The sequence below is a fragment of the Macaca nemestrina genome, chromosome X, assembly GCF_043159975.1.
Source record: "Macaca nemestrina isolate mMacNem1 chromosome X, mMacNem.hap1, whole genome shotgun sequence".
NCBI lineage: Eukaryota > Metazoa > Chordata > Mammalia > Primates > Cercopithecidae > Macaca > Macaca nemestrina.
This window is the reverse complement of record NC_092145.1, coordinates 43,944,074-43,964,185: the sequence shown is the minus strand read 5'-3', so window position 1 is coordinate 43,964,185 and position 20,112 is coordinate 43,944,074. Positions and strand designations below refer to the sequence as shown.

At 37.2% G+C, this 20,112-nt stretch overlaps 1 protein-coding gene and 1 pseudogene across 11 annotated transcripts in view; both read right to left on the bottom strand.

Annotated features, from left to right (window-relative positions):
• LOC105490477 (doublecortin) overlaps nt 1-5,598 on the bottom strand; it is a 125,440-nt gene extending 119,842 nt beyond the window's left edge. For 6 of the 11 annotated variants that reach the window (XM_011756159.3, XM_011756163.3, XM_011756161.3 and 3 more), the window contains exons 1-2: nt 5,445-5,598; nt 3,334-3,719 (exon numbers count right to left, since the gene is read on the bottom strand). In XM_011756159.3, coding sequence (XP_011754461.1) covers nt 3,334-3,697 — 364 coding nt within the window. In that variant the 5' untranslated portion in view covers nt 3,698-3,719; nt 5,445-5,598. Of the gene's footprint in view, nt 1-3,333; nt 3,720-4,052; nt 4,289-5,275 lie in introns of those variants that run through there. The other 5 variants (XM_071089061.1, XM_071089062.1, XM_011756158.3 and 2 more) reach the window with 3 other exon arrangements.
• Nucleotides 5,599-14,650: 9,052 nt separating this feature from the next.
• LOC112428148 (U6 spliceosomal RNA) lies at nt 14,651-14,748 on the bottom strand (annotated as a pseudogene).
• Between the last annotated feature and the right edge of the window lie 5,364 nt (nt 14,749-20,112).

Sequence of the window (20,112 nt, the reverse complement as noted above, 5' to 3'; positions counted from 1 at the left end):
TGGAGACAGAAAGTAGATTAATCATTGTCTAGAGCTGGAGAGATTGAAGAAAATATTCAGTGACAACTAATTGGAATAGGGTTTCTTTTTGAGGAAATGAAAATGGTCCAAAATTATGTTATGATGATGGTTGCACCACTTGATAAATCTTCTAAAAATCATTGTACGCTTGAATGGGTAAATTTTATGTTATGCAAATTATACCTTAATACAGTTCTTTGTTTTTTTAAAGAGTTATTTTAAAAATAATTAACATGAGTCACATTAATGATAAGGACAAGTCTATGATCATGTAGCTAAACCAGCTATAAACTAGGATAATTCAAACAATAATAACTACCTTTTATTAAGCACTACTGTGTGCCAGGCAGAGTAATATGCACTTTATATCCACTGTCTTGTTTAATCCTCAAAGCCATTATTCCCACTTTACAGATGACAAACTGAGGCTTAGGGAATCTAGATGGTTTCCTCAAGGTCTTACAGGCTAGCACTGACAGATCCTGGATTTGAACCAAATCGGAGTCCAAAGACTTCTTTTTTTCATTATAATCTGCTGTTTCTAAGACTAGAACTCAATATCCTGATATTTCACGCCGGGAAGTCTAACTGAAAGCAATGTGTATGACTTTTTGATCTTTCGTTCAACCTCTTGTGAAGGGGAACAAAGTCAAAGGACTTCTGTCCTCCATTCCCAGATGGGCAGTTCTAAAATATAAAATAGGAGAGAAAAAGACACATTGTCTTCATCCTCCTCATCCCAGTGCCCTTTCCCATTTGGCTCTGTGTCAGTGGGAAAATTGATCACATTTCTTAACACTATCCCAGAGATAGCCCTGAATTTTCTTGACTGAATAGGCAGTACTCAGGACTAGAAGGGTATTGAGGTCCACTGTGCCTTGTAGTTGTAGATGACATGTGAACAAATGCAACTGAGCCCTATTCACACTTCACATAGTCCGGGAATTCACCAAGAAGTACCACTGCACCCGGGAGTGACAGATAAGAGGAGTTCAATCTAATATGACTCAAAGGGAATCAAGGCAATAGAAAGCTGCAGTCTTTTCAAAATTACATTTATTGCCTACCTATGTTGAACAGAGACTATCACCAGCCCTCTCGTAATACACCAATACACACACACACACACACACACACACACACACACACACATATCTTGGGAGAAAAATCAATAGTAAAAAATGGATTTGGGGGAAAATTTTGTGCATATCACCTCTCTTATATCAGACACAGGAATATTCTAATACTTGGTCTGAATACAATGTCACTTGGTTCAGTACTCTTTCCTAATGTCTATTGTGGTCTTTAGAATATCACAGTCCATGGACATGAGGACATATTGGGTGATACAGGGTGCTTTGTCTGTGAAAGTTTTTATGGAGAAATCCCTGAAATTTGACTGAGATGTGGATTTTACAGTGACAAAAGACAGACACCCTAACAATTACTCTGTTGGACAGCTCCCTCGACCTAGCTTCAAACCCTTCAAGGTTGCCGAGGTTGCCGTGACTCTCCTTTATTTTAAGACAAGCACTAGGATGGTCAATCCTTTGATGGTCAGGAAGGGCCTAGGATTAACCTCTGCCTGTCCGTTGAGCACACGATGAAATAATCTAAGCTTCCTGCACATTGCTTTTCAAGGTCATCTACGTAGAAAAATCTCAGCCGGGCACGGTGGCTCACGCCTGTAATCTCAGCACTTTGGGAGGCCAAGGCGAGTGGATCCTGAGGTCAGGAGTTCGAGGCCAGCCTGACCAACATGGAGAAACCCCATCTCTACTAAAAATACAAAATTAGCCAGGCATGGTGGCACATGCCTGTAATCTCAGCTTCTCGGGAGGCTGAGGCAGGAGAATCGCTTGAACCCGGGAGGCAGAGGTTGTGGTGAACCGAGATCATGCCATTGCACTCTAACCTGGGCAACAAGAGCGAAACTCTGTCAAAGAAAGAAAGGAAGAAAGAAAGAAAGAGAGAAAGAAACTCGAATTTGAACCTGAGACTGAGATGCAGCAACCATATGGATGCTGTCTCTTATAAGTAACTAGTCCCAATCACTTTGCCTGACTACTTGGGCAACAGCAGCTATTTGAGAGAAGTAGGATCTTGTACAAAGGAAACCCTCATTCTCCTTTGTCTGGGAACATAAGAAACTTAGAAGCAGTGAAGCAGAGGCAGGTTTTTCCCACATCAAATCCTTTAAGGTGCTATTTCTCCTTCCTTGATAGTTATTTCATAATTTGGTTACTCTAGAGATCTGCCTGCTTTAAACTCACCTTTGCTCAGGGAAAGAAAGGAGTGAGGAGAGTGGGCTGGATAATGGGGAAGGGGCTTGAGGAAGAACACATTAATTATCACCACTCCTTCAGGCTGTTCTTTAAAGCACTGTATTAGGTCAAATTGATCACATGTGTTACATCCACCAATTTAAAAATAGGGAAGCATCCTCAGTATAATTGATTTGATAATATAGAACGTTAAAAAATGTGACCCAAGATCTATTTTCTAAATGACCATGAAGAAGACTCTATGGCTGGGTAAGTTCCGGTAAGAGGTGGGATTTTCCCTATTTTGAGGTGGGTACACAGGTTGTTGGGATTTTTGGCAATCTACGTAGAAAATTTAGTTGCCATACAAAAATCTAGAGAAGTTATAAGGGGATTTAGGTATAGTAAGTCAATTCCTATTCTATTAGGAATGGTCTTTATTAAAATACCAGACATACCTACAGCTTTCTTTGGTATTTCTCCCAATGACCTCAGCCTTAGGGACACACCCTAAAGTAGGCTTTTTAGAAGCAACAGCTGAGCAGCAACCACTTACCTAAAAGAATAATTCTCTGTGAATATGTCCAGGAAATTCTGCTCTTAACGTGCTTATTTCCAATGAGTTGCAATTCACAAATAATTTCTCAGCAGTTCAAAGAAAATTTGGGCATAATATTTTCTCTGTTAACCCAACCAAATGTCCTTCCTTGTTATAACTGTAATGATTTCATGTTCTGCCTCAATAGTGCTACTCAGAATTAATTATGAACAAAATCTAGAGTAAATGCTACAATTAAGATTTTCCTTTTTATACCCTGGCAGATAAGCACAATGCATGATCACCACCACTCACACTTCAACCTCAGCAGAGACTGAAGGGTGATTACTAATGGCTCTGTTGATGTCTATAGCATTAGAAATTTGAGCATCAATCAACCCGGTGTTTTGAAAAATACATTGCCTAATTTTTTTCAAAGCAACCCAAGAATGTAACCATAATCAATGATGCCACCTCCCACCAAGGGCCACCACCCACTATTTAAATTACCTTCCTCCAGTTCATCCATGCTTCCGATCTTCCTGGATCCATCAATGGTGTAAATGTAACGCACTCCCTGAGGCAGGTTGATGTTGTCAGACAGAGATCGTGTCAGGTCAGCCAGCAAGGCGTCAAAGCTGCGAAAACGGTCAGAGGACACAGCGTACACAATCCCCTTGAAGTAGCGGTCCCCATTGCGGTAGAAACGTACCTTCTTGGCTTTCTTCTCATTACTCAGTGCCTGCAAGGTTCTGGTTCGGTAGAAGCTACAGTGGGCGCTGTGAGTGGGGCTAGGCAACCCATTCATCCGGGAGCCTCGCATGTTCCTGGATGTCTTATCTCTTTCGTCAAAGTGTCCAAAATCAAGTTCCATATTTTGGTGGAACCTCAGAGACCTGAGCGTTGGAGAAAGGGATGGGGGTGAAGAGAGGGAAAAACAAAAAGGGACCAGGAGAGGGAAAAAAGAAGGGATTTCAAATATTAGCCAGATCCAGATCTGCAATCTGCTGCTTGTGAAAAGAACTGGTTGAAAAAAGCCTGTGACCCATCTGCTGCTTGCCCCTGACCTGCAGGAATATTGATCTTAATAGAGAAGAAGGAGGGGCTGGGCGGGGGTGCTGGTGGTTGTGGGGGTTGGGAGCAAGAGATAGAGAGGGAGGCACTCTTGGCACTGTTCCAGACAGAGGAGAGGGGGAGATTTTGAAATAGCTGAAAATCCTGAGACTTACTGACAGTGGCTCCTATCAAATTGTAACTTCGGGCTAAATACATTAAAACTGGCATCTGTTTCCTCACACATGCCCACATGACTAACAGTTGTAAATGAATCCATAGCCTGACAAAATTCCCCTTGAAGAGAACAGAAGGAGCTAGCCAAGGTTAGCATCTCCAGCTTAGGAAGCAGTCTTTGCATTTCAGTACAATGACTATGAAGGGGGAGTGTTTTCATTTTATTCCAAGCCCTCTTTCCTACTCTAATGTGTGCATCCCATCCCCCCAGAATAAACTAAGATTCTCCTTTAAAGGGACAGCCTCCAGGGAACAGCCAGTGTCTTTGTGCTATTCATCAAACCCTTTCCCCACCAAGCTGGTGCAGCTATCCGACATTCATAAGAAATAAGCTAGGGGGAAAAAAGGATTAGAAAAATAAGTTATTTAACAAGTTATTAGCTCTGTCTTCCCCCGGTATCATTTGTTCACAAAATCCTTTTTTATTTTTTTTCCCCAGTTGCTCCACCCCCTCCCCACCGATGCAGCAACACCTCTTAATGGAATAATTTAATTGTTGAAAGATTCACAAATGAGTCTCCGAACAGCATATGGGACCTTTAGAAGGAAGCACACCTTTCATTGTTCTGGGGCTCTACCCTAATTGAAGTGACATTTTACCCTCACAGAAGGCAATTCACCCCAAACTTGTATGTTGCCCAGGTGCATTAGCTGAGGAAAAGATGGTCATTTGTCAGGTTTTGCTTTTCTCCCTTCTGTTGAACCCCCTCCCCCACCAAGAACCCCAAACAATCAAAACATGAAACCCAATACAACTGAAGCCCCAAATGCTAGCAAATGTAGTGACATCCTAAGAGCCAAACTATTAACATGCATCTCACAGATGGAGATAAAAGGACTCACAAAGCAAGCAGGGCTCAGCTGCTACACACTGCCACATCAATATATTTGCAAGGGACCAGGAGGACAGGAAATAAGAAAGACTGATGCCCAATGGGTTTGCCAGGCTGAATTCCCCCTTTTTTCCAATGTCACCATGACCTATGCTGAGCTCAGCATTGTCTCTGTCAGACAACCTGCAGTGGTAAGAGACCCCACCTCCTCAAGGCAAGTAGCAAACATTTCCCCAGGCGTGCCAGTAAGGCTTTGCTTTGATTTAGGATCAGAGGTAGTATTATTCTAAATTAACATCACAATGAAAACAAAGGAACGTCAAACTCACTTTTCCAAAGGAAAATCCCAGGTAGAAGCTTAGGGAAAAAATCGGATAGAATAAGGCAAAAAAGGAGAAGAGGAGACAGAGAGACAGAGAGAGCAGGCTTTGCCTTGTGCTTTTCCCGTTTGACATCTGTTACATTCTGCTTGAAAAATCACTTAAAAGCCCCACTCACCGGTTTTCTGCTGGTTGGGTGGAGATGCTGAGAGAAAGAAAACCAATCTCTCTATGCCTTTGTTGTCTGAGCTCCAAGCAAGAAATTCCTGCCAGGGTGGATAGATGCCTTCTAGGTCCTAGTGCCTTGTCTAGCTTCTCCCATGTAACTCAGGCTTGGTGAATCCCCCCAACCTCCTATGATTAATTACATGCTTTTAAAAAAATTCACAGGCTGCATTAACAGCTAAAAAGGTTTCATTTATAACCAACAGGAAATTGCAGGGTAGCAAAAAGATTGCGCAGACAAAATCAGAATGCTCTAATGAGCAATGTGCTAGCCTTTTCTTTTAGAAAACTGGCAATTTCACTTGGCCAAAACCTTGGCCTAATCTGCCTGGGGGCCAGACTCAGACAGCCAATCCAGGCTTAGAAATTGTAGCTCTCTTCTTTTTACCCTCTTGAGTGGAAAAAAATAAATAAATAAAATCTGCAGATTCTTTAAGGCAGTTTAGCTCAAGTGTCCAACAACTGCTTTTTTGGTCTTTTTTTTTTTTTTTTAAATGAAGTCAACAAAGTAGACTAAGAGGAAGTAGGATAGGAACAAAACAAGGGAAAATAATTCTAGAATATTGTGGAAGATAGAAGTAAAAACGACACCCCAAACCTTTTAGCCTATTGTAAGAATTTGGTTAATGAAAGGTTAATGTGGCATTTACCTTTGACAGTTTGGAAGTTCAAACCCAACCCAAAGACCTTTCTATGTGAAGTAAATCTGATGGCTACAAAATAAATATTAACAGATTTCTCCTCAAACTGCTTATTTGTCACTAACTGATTGCTTTATATAAAATACGTTACAAAAATCTCAAGGAAGCATCCAAATTGAACTAATTAGATCAGGCCGAACTATAAAACAAAAGAGAAAGGTGAGAGGTTGAATGGGGTAGGGAGATGCTACTATCTTCACAATTGAGGCTACATGCATCAATATGTAGCAGCCTTGAACTATCATGGTTCTATTTTTGCTTGGTTTCCAGGAAACTCAGAGCTAATACCATGCTCAGTAATTATTTTATATCTGATTCCTAATATAATTAACACTTCCTTTTATATAGTGCTGTTGATCTTTTGTATTTAAGCACTTTCTTTGCATGTGTTTTATTGTAAGCTGCAGTCAAGTAGGATAAAAAATATGATTGTCTTTCTTCTGTGAAAGATGTTGACTCAGCAAAGCCTGGAGCTGTCTGTTAGTTGAGTGGACAGCCTCAATGTGCAACTTACCTAGTTAAGTCCCCCCAACAACTTGCTGCTGATTTCTTGGTTACCATACAAGTACCTCAGGGGAATGCATGTCTCTGCCCTGTTTTCCTCCATGTGTCGTTACCTTACCTTACCTTGTGGCAACGTCATGAAAAATCAGCATTATTCAGGCTAGAGGCAAAGAAAAATCAAGGAATAAGGACAGGAAAATATGGAAATTCCAACAAGGTTAATGTCTTAAAAATTCTTTCCTGCACATCATAAGCATTCAGTAAATATGTAGCAATTAATTTTGCATCAGAACTCAAAATCATTTTATTTCTAGTGAAGATACAACAATGGATGGGATAATAAAACTTAAACACGAACCATTTGAAATGTATTTTAGAGGAAATTTCCTCATAATACAGGCTTTGCAATGCTACTGTGGAAGCTGAAAAATGTCTTTATGAGACAGCCTTGGATAAATGACTTTGTTTGCTTTATATATACCAGCGAGCAGAGGGAGAGGCAGGATCAATATTACCTTGTTTGAGATATGTGGGCATTAAGAGGTGTTCCTTAAAAACAGGAAAAAAAATTCTGTGGGCAAAAATGTTTGAAAAGTGATGTGCTAAACAAAGATAGTTTTGCTTATCATAAAACTTGTCAGGGCCCTTAATATAAACTATAAAATGTGTCTCAAAAAGAAAACAACTTGGTATACAGGACTTCCACTTATTTTTTAAAGCTCAGAACATTTCGGTTGCCCCAGAACATGCACTAATGTTCTGCAGGGATAAAAAAAAACTTTTGCAAAAATTGGACTAGATCATCTCACAAAGATATTTCTTCTCAAAGAACTCTCAGCTACTTACCAAGACCTTCTTTCTCACTTCTTCAGAGGAAACAGGCCACTGGCAAAAGAGAAGGTCTCAGATGTGAGTCCAGGGGAAAAGTACATCTTTAAATATGGAAGTCAACTTTGATAGTCAAGGGAAAGTCACGGTTGAGGGCTCAATGGAGCGAAATGATTTAAGAAAAAGAATAGCAACTCCATGTTGGAAATGTAGCAATAAGACCTTTTGGTTACTTACCATGTGCCCTGTACCACAGGCAAGACACTGAAGGAAACATCCATCACTGCCCCTGAGGGGCTTGATGACTCATTGAGGAAAAGAGATAGCACAAGACTAAGCATCTTGCAAAAATCATGAAGAAAGGCTTAGATCTTTCTTGATATCCTGCAGTCTGGGTTAATCAAACTCAGCTTAAAGAGCAGGGTCGAGAAATCTCTCTTCCATCTCTCTCTCTCTCTCTCTCTCTCTCTCTCTCTCTCTCTCACACACACACACACACACACACACACAAATACCAAAAAATTATTAGTTTATGTTACCAATCAGAAGCACAAAGAGTAGGATACAGTGTGGGACAGAGTAAGCAAACAGGAAGTGAGGTTGGAACATATTACAAGATTGTTTATGCATAGGGCCTTTATTGAGAAGATCATAAAACTATCAAAGAACATAACAGAAGCGGTTAATAAATGTAAAGTCAGACCAGGCTCATGGATAACAAGATGCAATGATGTAAGATAACAGTCCTCCCCAAAGTAATCTATACATATGAAGAAATTACAATAAAAGCCCTAACAAGAATTTTTGTGAAACTCAAAAAATTACTTCAAAATTTTTGTGGAAGAATATAAAACTCTAAGAGTAGCCAAGATCATTGTAGAAAAGAGAAATCAGAAGCCAATATCTGCCCCACAAAAAATTTGTTATAAAGCTATAGTAATGAAGATAGTGTGGTGTTGGCCTATAGGAAAGAAAAAGATTAATTAAAACAGATATCAGCATAAACAGGAACTTGCTATATCATAAGGTAATGCTGAAAGCATGGACTCTAGAGCCAGGCTGCCTAGGTTCAAATTCTGATTCTACTAATTATTAGCTAGGGACCTTGGGTGAGGTACTTAACCCTCTGTGCTTCACTTCACCCATCTGTCACACGAAGGTGATGATAATAACAGTAGCATTCTCAGTTGTTACGAGGATTAAATGAGCAAATATATGTATAGTGCTTAGAACAGACTCTGGCATATAGTATGTATAAGTATTAACTTTTATTATCCCCCAAATATTCATATGCCAACTACCTCACTTCTTTCAAGTCTTCACCCAAAGGTTGACTTCTCAACAAGGCCTACCTAGACTACCTGATTTAAAGTTACAACCTTCCCTCTCAACCTAACAGTTCAAAAATTTTTACTCTCTTTATTTTTCCATAACATTTATCATCTCCAACATACTATATAATATACTTATTAATTACATATTTCCTCAAGGTATAATATAAGCTTCAACAGGGTAGAAATATTCTAACAGCTTTAATGGTATATGTAATTCACATTACCAATAGGACTACTTTTGTCTATATTTTTAATATTGCATTTTAAGTGCCTAGAACAATATCTAACACACAATAGGTTTGGGTATTTGTTGAACTGTATAAAGTAAGGAACTCATAGAGTATTCAATAGATAGCATTAAGTCAATTAACTTTCATATTAAAAAAAAACAAATTAGATACTCCCCTCACACTATACATAAAAATAATCTCCAGATGTTTTAAAGACCTGAATAAATAACAAAACTTTAAAATTATTAGAATGAAGCAAAAAAGGTTTCCTTTAAATCCTTATGGTAGAAAAGAATTTAAGACACAGAAAGCAGAGATCTTATATGAAAATATTGATAAATTGATTTCATAAAAATTTACAGCTTCTAAAGGCAAAAGACAGCATTTAAACATTAAAAAATAAATAATAGACTGAGAAAGATATTTGAAACTTAGATATCTGACAGAAAGTTAGTGTCCTGATATCTATATATGACACATAGATGTTGATATAGTTTGGATTTTTGTCTCTGTCCAGTCTCATGTTGAATTGTAATCCCCAATGCTGGACCTGGTGGGAGGTATTTGGATCATGGGGTTGGATCCCCCATGACTTGGTGCTGTCTTCCTGATAGTAAGTTCTCTAGAGATTTGATCATTTAAAAGTGTGTGGCACCTCCCCTCCAACACACTCATGCATGCATGTTCTCTCTCGCACGCTCGCTCTCTTATTCTCTCGCTCTCTTGTTCTCTCGCTCTCTTGTTCTCTCGCTCTTGCTCCGGCTTTTGCCATGTGAAGTGCCTGCTCCCACTTTGCCTTTTGCCATGACGATAAGCTTCCTGAGGCCTCCCCAGAAGCTAACGTTGGAGCTATGCTTCCTGTACAGCCTACAAAACCATGAGCTAATTAAACCTCTTTTCTTTATAAATTATCCAGTCTTGGGAATTTCTTTATAGAAATGCAAGAATGGCTGGAATACAGCTATATATAAAAATATATATGTAAAATTGTAGGTATCACATATATGTGTGTGTGTGTGTGTGTGTGTGTGTGTGTGTATAGCACTATGAGCAGTAGTCCAAACAATTTCATATGAAGTCATCCTAGCTATCGTCCTCCTATCAGTCCTATTGATAAGTGGTTCACTGAACTCAGATCATGTAGGACTTTAATTGTTGAACAAACAAACCCTTAATAGCAGCTATACCATTAGGATGCCCTGATCCAACATAGAGGATATGTTTACCTCACCAAATAAACACAGCTCTTAGAACCTCATGTACAGTTACCAATCGGACATTTTCTCTATCCCAATAACCATAAAACAGAAAACAAGTAGCTTTCATCTGTTTACCCTTAGTATATATCCTAAGTATACCCTCTGACATCAGTACATGCTTATTGTCTTATTTCAGCAGTTCACCAGCTTTCTGGATCTCTAGCTTAATCTAGGCACCTTGATCATCATACCATCCCAATGGACATAATACTGATCGAACCTGTAAGGTTCATGTTATCCAACAGATCCAGTGGTGCTCAAAAATATCTATAGCAGCTCAGGTTGTTATATAGAGATGGTGGCAAGTCCTAATAGGAGAATAATTTGTGTAACCCCCTCCCCATCCCTCAAAGGTTTTGAAGAAAAGCCTCTTATATTGTAAAGTAGCTCTTGATTTTCTTGTGTGCTCTAGGCAAGAATTTAATGCCTGACCATGGGAAACAGAATGACCCTGGAACCCAAGCTTCCCATCGTATATGGGTTTTATTTGATCTGCCAGCACATAAAGTTGAACATGCACAGCAGCATTTCCTTTTCAAATAGAACTGATATATAAAATCAGGACTTCGCATGTCCTAAAATTTTTTGAGAAGGTAGACGTTTTATCTGTAGATGTCCTTGCCTAGCTACATCAGAGCTTGGTTAATATGGCTGACGAATAAAACGTCCATGATGATAAGGGTGGAAGATACATATAGCTAAACAACATGAGGTTCCTCTTATCAAAAAACTAGTCTGGCTCCAGCCCTGCTGAGTGCCCAGTCTGCCTCTAGCAGAGACCACTGCTGAACTGCTAATTTGGAACCATAACCCAGTATAACCATATGCCTACCTGGTAACAGTATAATTACAACTGTCATTTGGGAGGCAGATGTTTGCCCTCAATGGAATAGGCAACTATTTTTTATACATGCTCACATTGGCTATCCACAAGGCTTCTGCCATACCACCATCCGTGGATTTACTGACTATCTTATTCATCATCACAGTATCTTTGCAACATTCGTTCTAATTAAATAATTCATTTGTCAGCCAAAAAAGAGAGACAGTAGCCTCATATTCATGGGTTTCACAGGTCTTACCATGGATGCCATCTCTCAGAAGCAGCTAGCCTTATTGAATGGTGCATTACCTAACACTGAATCAGTTTATGGCCTTAACTGGGAGGCTACACCTTGTGAAGTTGAAGTACTGTTCTATGGATATAGTTGTGCTCTGAACTAGCTACCTATATTTCTCTTACAGCCAGGCTATCAAAGAATGGAAATAGAGATGGTATCAATCATTATTATACCTAATGACCCACTCACAAAAAGTTGCTTCACTCCCTGCAACTTTGGACTTGGTGTGGTTTTGGTTTTTAATTCCAAAGGGAATGGTATTTCCATCACTTGAAAGTTAGAGCAATCCAATACCGGCAAACTATCAAAGGCTCAGTTTTTCTTGAAATAAAAATTGGGATGATGCTACAGGGTAAATAAACAAACAGACAAAAAACCCAAACAGACAAGCAAAATAAAAACAAAAATCCCTAGCAAATATGGAGTATGTAGTGGAGAAAGAAAGTTATAAATGCCACAACAACCATATGAACAAATTAACTCAAAATGAGTCAAAGGCCTAAATGTAAGAACTAAAAACTAAAACTCTTAGAAGAAAACAGGGGTATAAATCTTTGTAACTGACCTTGGATTAGGCAATGGTATCTTTAGATATAATACCTAAAGCACAAACAACTAAAGAAAATATGAATTGGATTTTATCAAAATTTAAAGCTTTTGAGTATCAAAGGATACCATGAATAAATGAAGAAGACAACATATGTAATAGAAGAAAATATTGGCAAATTATATATTTAATAAAGGACTTCTCTCCAGAATGTAAAAGAGCTCTTGCAACTCAACAATAAAATGACAAACAACCCATTTTGAAAATGGGCAAAGGATTTGAATAGATATTTCTCTAAAGATGATATACAAGTGGCCATTAAGCACATGAAAAGATGCTCAATTCCATTAACCATCAGGGTAATGCAAATCAAAACCATAGTCAGACGTTATCTCACAGCTACCAGGATGACGAATTAAAAAAAAATATATAGACAATAACAAGCATTGAAGGGGATGTGCAGAAATTGAACCCTGATTACTAGTGACAATATAAATTAACACAGCCACTTTGGAAAATGTTTTGGCAGTTTCTCAAAAAATTAAACACAGAGTTACAACATAACTCAGCAATTCTACATTTAATTCTGCATAATCAAGAGAAACACAAACATCTGTCCACATAAAAATTGTACTTAAATGTTCATAGCAGCATTATGCATAATAGCCAAAAAGTAGAAACAACTGTCCATCAACTGATGAACAGATAAACAAATTATGGTGTATCCATACAATGAAATATTACTTAGCCATAAAAAGGAATAAACTACTGATACATACTACAATGTGGATGAGCCTTGAAAACATTATGCTAAGTGAATGAAGCCAGGCACAAAAGGCCGCACATTATATGACTCTATTTATATGAAATGTCCAAAACAGGCAAATCTAAAGAGACAAAAAGTACGTTAGTGGTTGTCTTGGACTGGTGGTAGGGAGAAAGAAGTGACTGCTAATGGGTATGGGTTTTTCGGGGGTTGTTTGTTGGAATGTTCTGCAATTATATAGTAGTTAGAGATGGCTGCACAACCTTATAAACATACTCAAACCCACTAAATTGTGCATTTTAAAGGAGCAGATTTTATGGTGTGTGAATTGTATCTCGATAGAAAAACTATAAAAATTTATACATAAATGTTTGGAGCAACTCTATTCATAATCTGCAAAAAAGTAAAAACAGTCTAAGTATCCTTCAACCGCTCAAATAAATGGATAAACACTCTGAGCTACATCCACACAATAAATTGCTACTCAGCAATAACATCAATAAACTACTGGTAAACACAACAACTTGGATAACTCTCAAATTCTTATGCTAAGTAAAAGATGTCAGTCTCAATAGACTGCATAGTGTAGGATACCATTAATATGGCATTCTAGAAAGACAAAAAATAGAGACAAAGAACATAGCAATGTGTGCCAGGGGTTAGGTGTGGGGTGAAGGTGTGACTACAAAAGGATAGCACAAAGGAGATTTGAGGGGTGACAAAAGTGTATTTGATTCTAATTGTGGTTCACACAAATTCTAATTGTGTTGTTAACACAAATCTGTACATATGTTAACATTCACCCAACTATACACCAAAAAGTCAATTTTATTGCATGTTAATTTAAAAATGAGGTGTTTAAATATGGCAAATTTTTATGATTGGGTAAAACTCAGTGGTAGGTATATGGGTGGTCCATCTAGTTTTCTCTGTACATTTTTTTATTTTTTATTTTTAAATAATTATAGATTTACAAAAGGTGGAAAAATAGTACAGAAGCCCATGTACCCTTCACTCAATTTCCCCGAATGGTTGCAAATTAGTAAACTGTAGTACAATATCAAAATCAGGAGTTTGATATTGGCAAAATATATTTAATTCTATGTCATTTTATTTTGTGTATATATTAAGTGGAGCTGCTACCACAGTCAAAATATAGAACTATACCATCACCACAAGGATTGCTATTGCTACCTCTTATTAGTCACACCCAATACTCCATCCCTTCATCATTCCTAACTCCTGGACACCACTAATCTGTTTTCCAGCTCTGTAACTTTATCATTTTGAGAAAGCTATGTAAATGAAGTCATACAATATGTAACCTCTTGAGATTAGCTTTTTCTCACTCACCATAATGTTCTTGAGACAAATCCCAGTTGTTACATGTATCATAAATGTATACCTTTTTATTGTTGAATAGTATTTAATGGTAAGGATATACCACTGTTTGTTTACACACTCACCTATTGAGGGACATTTTGGTTGTTTTCAGTTTTGGGCTACTACAAATAAAGTTATGTGAACAATCGTATGCAAGTTTCTGTGCAACTATAAGTTTTCACTTCTCTGGAAATGAAAAGCCTAAGATTGCAATTACTGGGTCATACGGTAATTGCAATATATAGTTTTATAAGAAACTGACCAACTGTTTTCCAGAGTGGCTGTGAGATTTTACATTCCCACCAGAAATGTATGAGAGATTCAGTTTCTCTGCCTCCTCACTAGCATCACCTGTCATTTTTTTCTTTATCCATTCTAATAGATGTGCAGTAATATCTTTTTGTGATTTAAGTTTGCATTTTTCTAATGTCTAATTATGTTAAACATATTTTCATGTGCTTATTTGTTAATTATATATTTTCTTTGATGAAATGACTCTGTCCCTTTTACCCATTTTCTGGTGCAGGGGCCATGCTAATCCTGTCCGTATCGTTCCAATTTTAGTATATGTGCTGCCGAAGCAAGCAGACCTTTTACCCATTTTCTAATAGGACTGTTTATTTTTTCTGATTTTGAGTTTTGAGAATTCACTATATATTTTTCATATCAGTCCTTTGTCAGATATGTTGTTTGCAAACAGGTTCTCTCAGTCTATAGCCTATTTTTTCATCCTCTTCACATGGTCTTTCACAGAGGAGAAGCTGTTAATTTATTCATTTCTTTCCTTTACGGATTGTGGTTTTGTTGTCATGCCTAAGAACCCTTCATGAAGCCTAGGTCCTAAAGTTTTCTCTTATATTATATTCTAAAATTTTTATAAACGTATGTTTTACCTAATTCTTATGATCCATTTTGAGTTAATTTTTGTATAATGTGTGAGGTTTAGGTTGTGGTTCATTTTTTGGTGATATTTTTTGTTCATGTGTCATTTTTTGTTCATATTTTTGTTATTTTTTGTTCACATGTCATTTTTTGTTCATATTTTTTGTTCATATGTTTTGCTCTAGAGCCATTTGTTGGAAAGAATATCTTCCATTGAGTTGCTTTCGCACCTTTGTCAAAAATCAATTTGATATATTGGTGTGAGTCTATTTCTGAGTTCTCTATTCTATTCCATGGATTTATGTATCTATGCCTCCTTCAATATTGAAGTCTTGATTACTGTCACTACATAATAATTCTTGAAATTGGGTGTACTGATTCCTCTCATTTTATTCTTATTCTTAAGAATTGTGTTGACTATTCCAGGTCTTTTGAGTTTCCATACAAATTTTATAATACTCTTTTCTATATCTAAAAAAACTCTTGCTGGGATTTTTGATAGAAATTGTGTTAAACCAATATACCAATTTGGGGATAATTGACTGTATTGAATCTTCTCATCCATATACAATATATTCCTCATCATTCATTTAGGTTGGATTTCTTTCCTTAGTATTTTGTAATTTTTAGCATGCATGTCCTATACATGTTTTGTTGGACTTTCATTAAATATCTCATTTTTAAAGGATTGTGTATTGTATTGTAGTTTAAATTTTGCATTCCTCATGTTCACTATTAGTGTCTAAAAATGTAATTGATGTGTGTATGCTGATCTTGTATCTTCCCACCCTGCTGAATTCACTTATTAGTTTCAGGAGTTTTTTGTCATTACCTTGGGATTTTCTATATGGATCACCATACCATCTTTAAATAGAGATAGCTTTATTTCTCCCTTTCTAATCTCAATGCCCTTTGTTTCTGTTTCTTGCCCCATCACACTGGCTAAAACCTCTAGTACTATATTGAGTAGCAGTGGTGAGAATGGACTTCCTTAACTTGTTTCTAATCATACCTAGAAAGCATTCAATCTTTACCATTTTAGTATGATGTTAGCCGTAAGAGGCTCTTTTGTAGATGTTCTGTATCAAATTGAGCAAGTTCCCCTTTATTTCTAGGGTTTTCTGAGGAATTTTTTTAAAATTATGAATAGGCATTGAATTTTGTCAAATGCTTTTTCCATATCCATTGATACAATCATATAATTTTCTTCTTTATTCTGTTAATATGGTTTATTACATAAATTAATTTTCAAATCTGTAACATTTTTAATGTCTGATATATTTCTTAGTTTTTTTTCTTAACTTGAAGCAAATATGAAATAAGGTACTTTTCTGTACTTCAAAATAATTTAAAAATTACACAGACTTGTAAAACAGTGTAAGCAATTAATTACTCAGAAAAATGTGTGGCAGAAGGACATACAGTTTGGTAGTCAAAAAGAGAAACAATTTGTAAAGCGTAGCTCAGTAGTACTTAACCTAGGCTTCACAATAGAATCAGATGAGATGCTTTTACAACATACTTTTAACTATGATTTCATTGATCTGGTGTAGTTTCATTGATCTGGTGTGGTCTCAAGCATTACTATTTTTCAAAGCTACCCTGGTGATTCTAAAGTACAGCCAATGTTGAGAACCACTGGCATTGTGGAACAAACTTAACAATGTGGACTTTAGACTCAGATGCAAAGTACCTAGTAGTAGTTATGATACATATAAAGGATATATTTATCAGACTTAGAATATAGAAGTATCTCGTACAACTTACAGGAAATATTCATAGAAAGCAAAAACACATACGTTTTCATCCTCTTCTCCTTCCTGCTGGTTAAAATTTGAATGACAAAATTTGTTCCCAAGCAGCCATCTTGTACCAGGAAGTGGGCACCAGGTATTGAGAATGGCAGAGCAACAAGATAAACTGGAGCCTGGTGATTACAATACAACCACATCAGCCCTGGAAAACTTCCTTACAAATGTTTTTTAAGGCATAGAAAAATAAGCTTATACATTTATTGAACCCCTGTTATTTATAGTTTTTTCATTGGCTCTCTTATACCTAACACAAAGGAAAAAATGTTAAATATAGGCATGCTTTAAATCACTGTTGGTGGGTCAAAAACTGTGAAGAATCTGAAGGACGGGAAGTAGATAGGCTCTGATTGAAGAAGGAACTACAGCACAGGGCACACATGGGAGAGTATTCTTATAGATGGTGAAATAATCTCAAGAGTTCTCCAGACCAAAAGGTGAAACCTAGAACCAAGCAGTGGTCTTAGAGGCAGCCACTTTGTATAACAGGAAGAAAAGCCAAAAAACTCAGCCCCTTTTTATCCCTCTACCCACCACATGGACCAGCAAGCAGTAACAGAAGAATCTGTCTTCAGGGGAAAGCAATAAGTACAGGAGCTTAAGGCTGTGAGACAGGGTAGTGCCTTGGGTGATGATGACGGGCAATGGCTAAGAAAATAACAATATTTATGAGAAATAGCAAAGCACATATAGTCATCAAGTTACCCTTCCTTATGGCATGTTCTCCATCTCACTCACTCTCACTGAAAATAGTACCTCTGTCTGTTTCCCCTATTCTCTGAAATAGATTGCATAGCCAGGGGAAGCAGACAGTCTAATATGATATCTCAACTACAAAGAGAAGCATATAATAAGAGACTTGCCAAACATTTAGACAAAGAAAATCCTATGAAATGTAGACAAAAAGACTCAACAAATTAAAAGACTTTCACTACAGTAACAGTCCTAAGAACACGAATATACAATAATAAGCTCAAAATGATAAGAAAAGATATCACATCAATGAAAGATCAAGCAATTATGAATACAATAATAGGCAAATATGAAAACTTAAGAGACTTTTAAAAGTAAATAATAGATGAAATTAGAGGCATGAAGGACCAATCAAGACATTTTCACATTTTTCTAAAAGAGTTCCATTGAATAAAATTGGAGAAAATGAGTGGGGAGAAATAGTTGAAGAATAGCCAAAAAGAAAAACCTCTTCAGACACAAAATCATTAATCCTCAGATTGAAAGGACCCTCTGATTGCCAAGCAGGATGACTTATGAAAACAAGAAAAGTAATTTTTTTAAAAAGACTTAAAATTAGACACACCACAATGAAATTTTAGAGCATCAAGTATAACATGAAAATACTAAAAGCATTCAGAGAGAAAATAAAGACCACCTACAGTGGAACAAGAATCTGTTTGACATCACATTTTCCATTATCAAAATCACATGCAGGAAAGCAATGCAGCAATATCTTCAAACTGTTGAGTTAAAATAATGCTGAAACTTGAATTTAATACTGAGCCAAACTATTATATAAGTAGGAGGGAGAAATTAAGACATTTTGGATATATAAGAACCCAGAAAACTTACCACCCACAGAAACCCTCAGAAAGAATTGTTAGAGAATATACTTCAGCAAGAAGAAAAATAATTTGTGGAAAGTAATGATGTTAAGGGAATAATGCTTAATAATTTATGTATTATTTATATAAGTAAGAATTAATTTTTAAAATGAGATATAACCTATCTACCATCTGGGAGAAAATTTTGCAAGTGTAAGAGCAGTGAAGTGTGTTACCCATAAATTTTACTTGAACCAAGAAAAACATAACATTTTCATTTTACCTCAACAAAGGGGATATGAATACTTATGTAGCTTTTCCAGCCATTTAGAAGAGCATGAGGGGTGTCTGTGGTCACTGGCCTAAGTCAATTCCCAGGAAACAACTTCTAGAAAGTACCTGCTCATCTATAGTTAGTTCCAGGGATCATCTCTGGTCTAAAATATCCTTTTATGAAGCAAAGTGGAAGTGGTTCATAAAGTGAAAGAAAGCAGAAAACTGATCCACACAATAGTGTACTCAAGAGATTTCATTCTATCAAATAGTTTCTGAGCTTCTCCTATGTGCCAGGCTCTGTGCAAGGGGGAATACAGAAATGAGAAGACAAATAAAGAAGAAATGGCAGATCTTGCTCTTTGAAGAGATGGCCTTTGTGCTTCAGTCTTTCAGAAAAAATGAAGAATTTTTAATGAAGCTATTACATCAAGGATAGCAATAAGAGACAGACCCAAACTACCAGTGTTTTAGGAATCTCAGTGTGGTACAGGCTATGGGAAGATTTTGCACCTTGAAAACCTGAAAGCAGGGAAACCATCTAGAAGCTAATGAAATAATTACAGGCACTTTGTGAAAGTAGCCTTATAGAAGTTGAGAGGGATAAACATCAGAAATTTGAGTAAGATTTCTGTAATCAAATCCTAGATATTCCATCTTTTATTGCATATTTAAAATATAGTTCTTCCTGAGGAAACCATGTGGTGTGGTGGAAAAAGTGTAGACTTTAACTGTATGACCCCAAGCAAATTACTTAGTCTCACTGAGCTTCAGTTTACTCAGCTATATAATGTGGGTAAGAATAGAGCCAAACCTGTAGGCAATTTGTAAGAATTAGATGAAATAATGAGTATAAAGTTCTCAGCCCATAGTTGGTGATATTTAATAATAGGCATGATTTATAGACCTGTACTTAAAAATTACCCTACAGACACATTATTGAATTTTTGTGTGTATGTCACCTATTCCAGTTACTATGGCTGCATAACTAATTGCTCCAAAGCTTGGAAACATGAAGCAATCATTCATTATTATCACGGATCCTGTGGGTTAGAAATTTGGACAAGATGGCCAGGCATGGTGGCTCACACCTGTAATCTCAGCACTTTGGGAGGCCAAGGCAGGCGGATCACGAGGTCAGGAGTTTGAGACCAGCCTGACCAACATGGTGAAACCTCGTCTCTACTAAAAATACAAAAATTAGCCGGGTGCGGTGGAGCCCACCTGTAATCCCAGCTACTCGGGAGGTTGAGGCAGGAGAATCGCCTGAACCAGGGAGGCTGAGATTGCAGTGAGCTGAGATGGCACCATTACACTCCAGTCTGGGTGACACAGCAAGACTCCGTCTCAAAAAAGAAAAGAAAGGAAAGGAAAGGAGAGGAGAGGAGAGGAGAGGAGAGGAGAGGAGAGGAGAGGAGAGGAA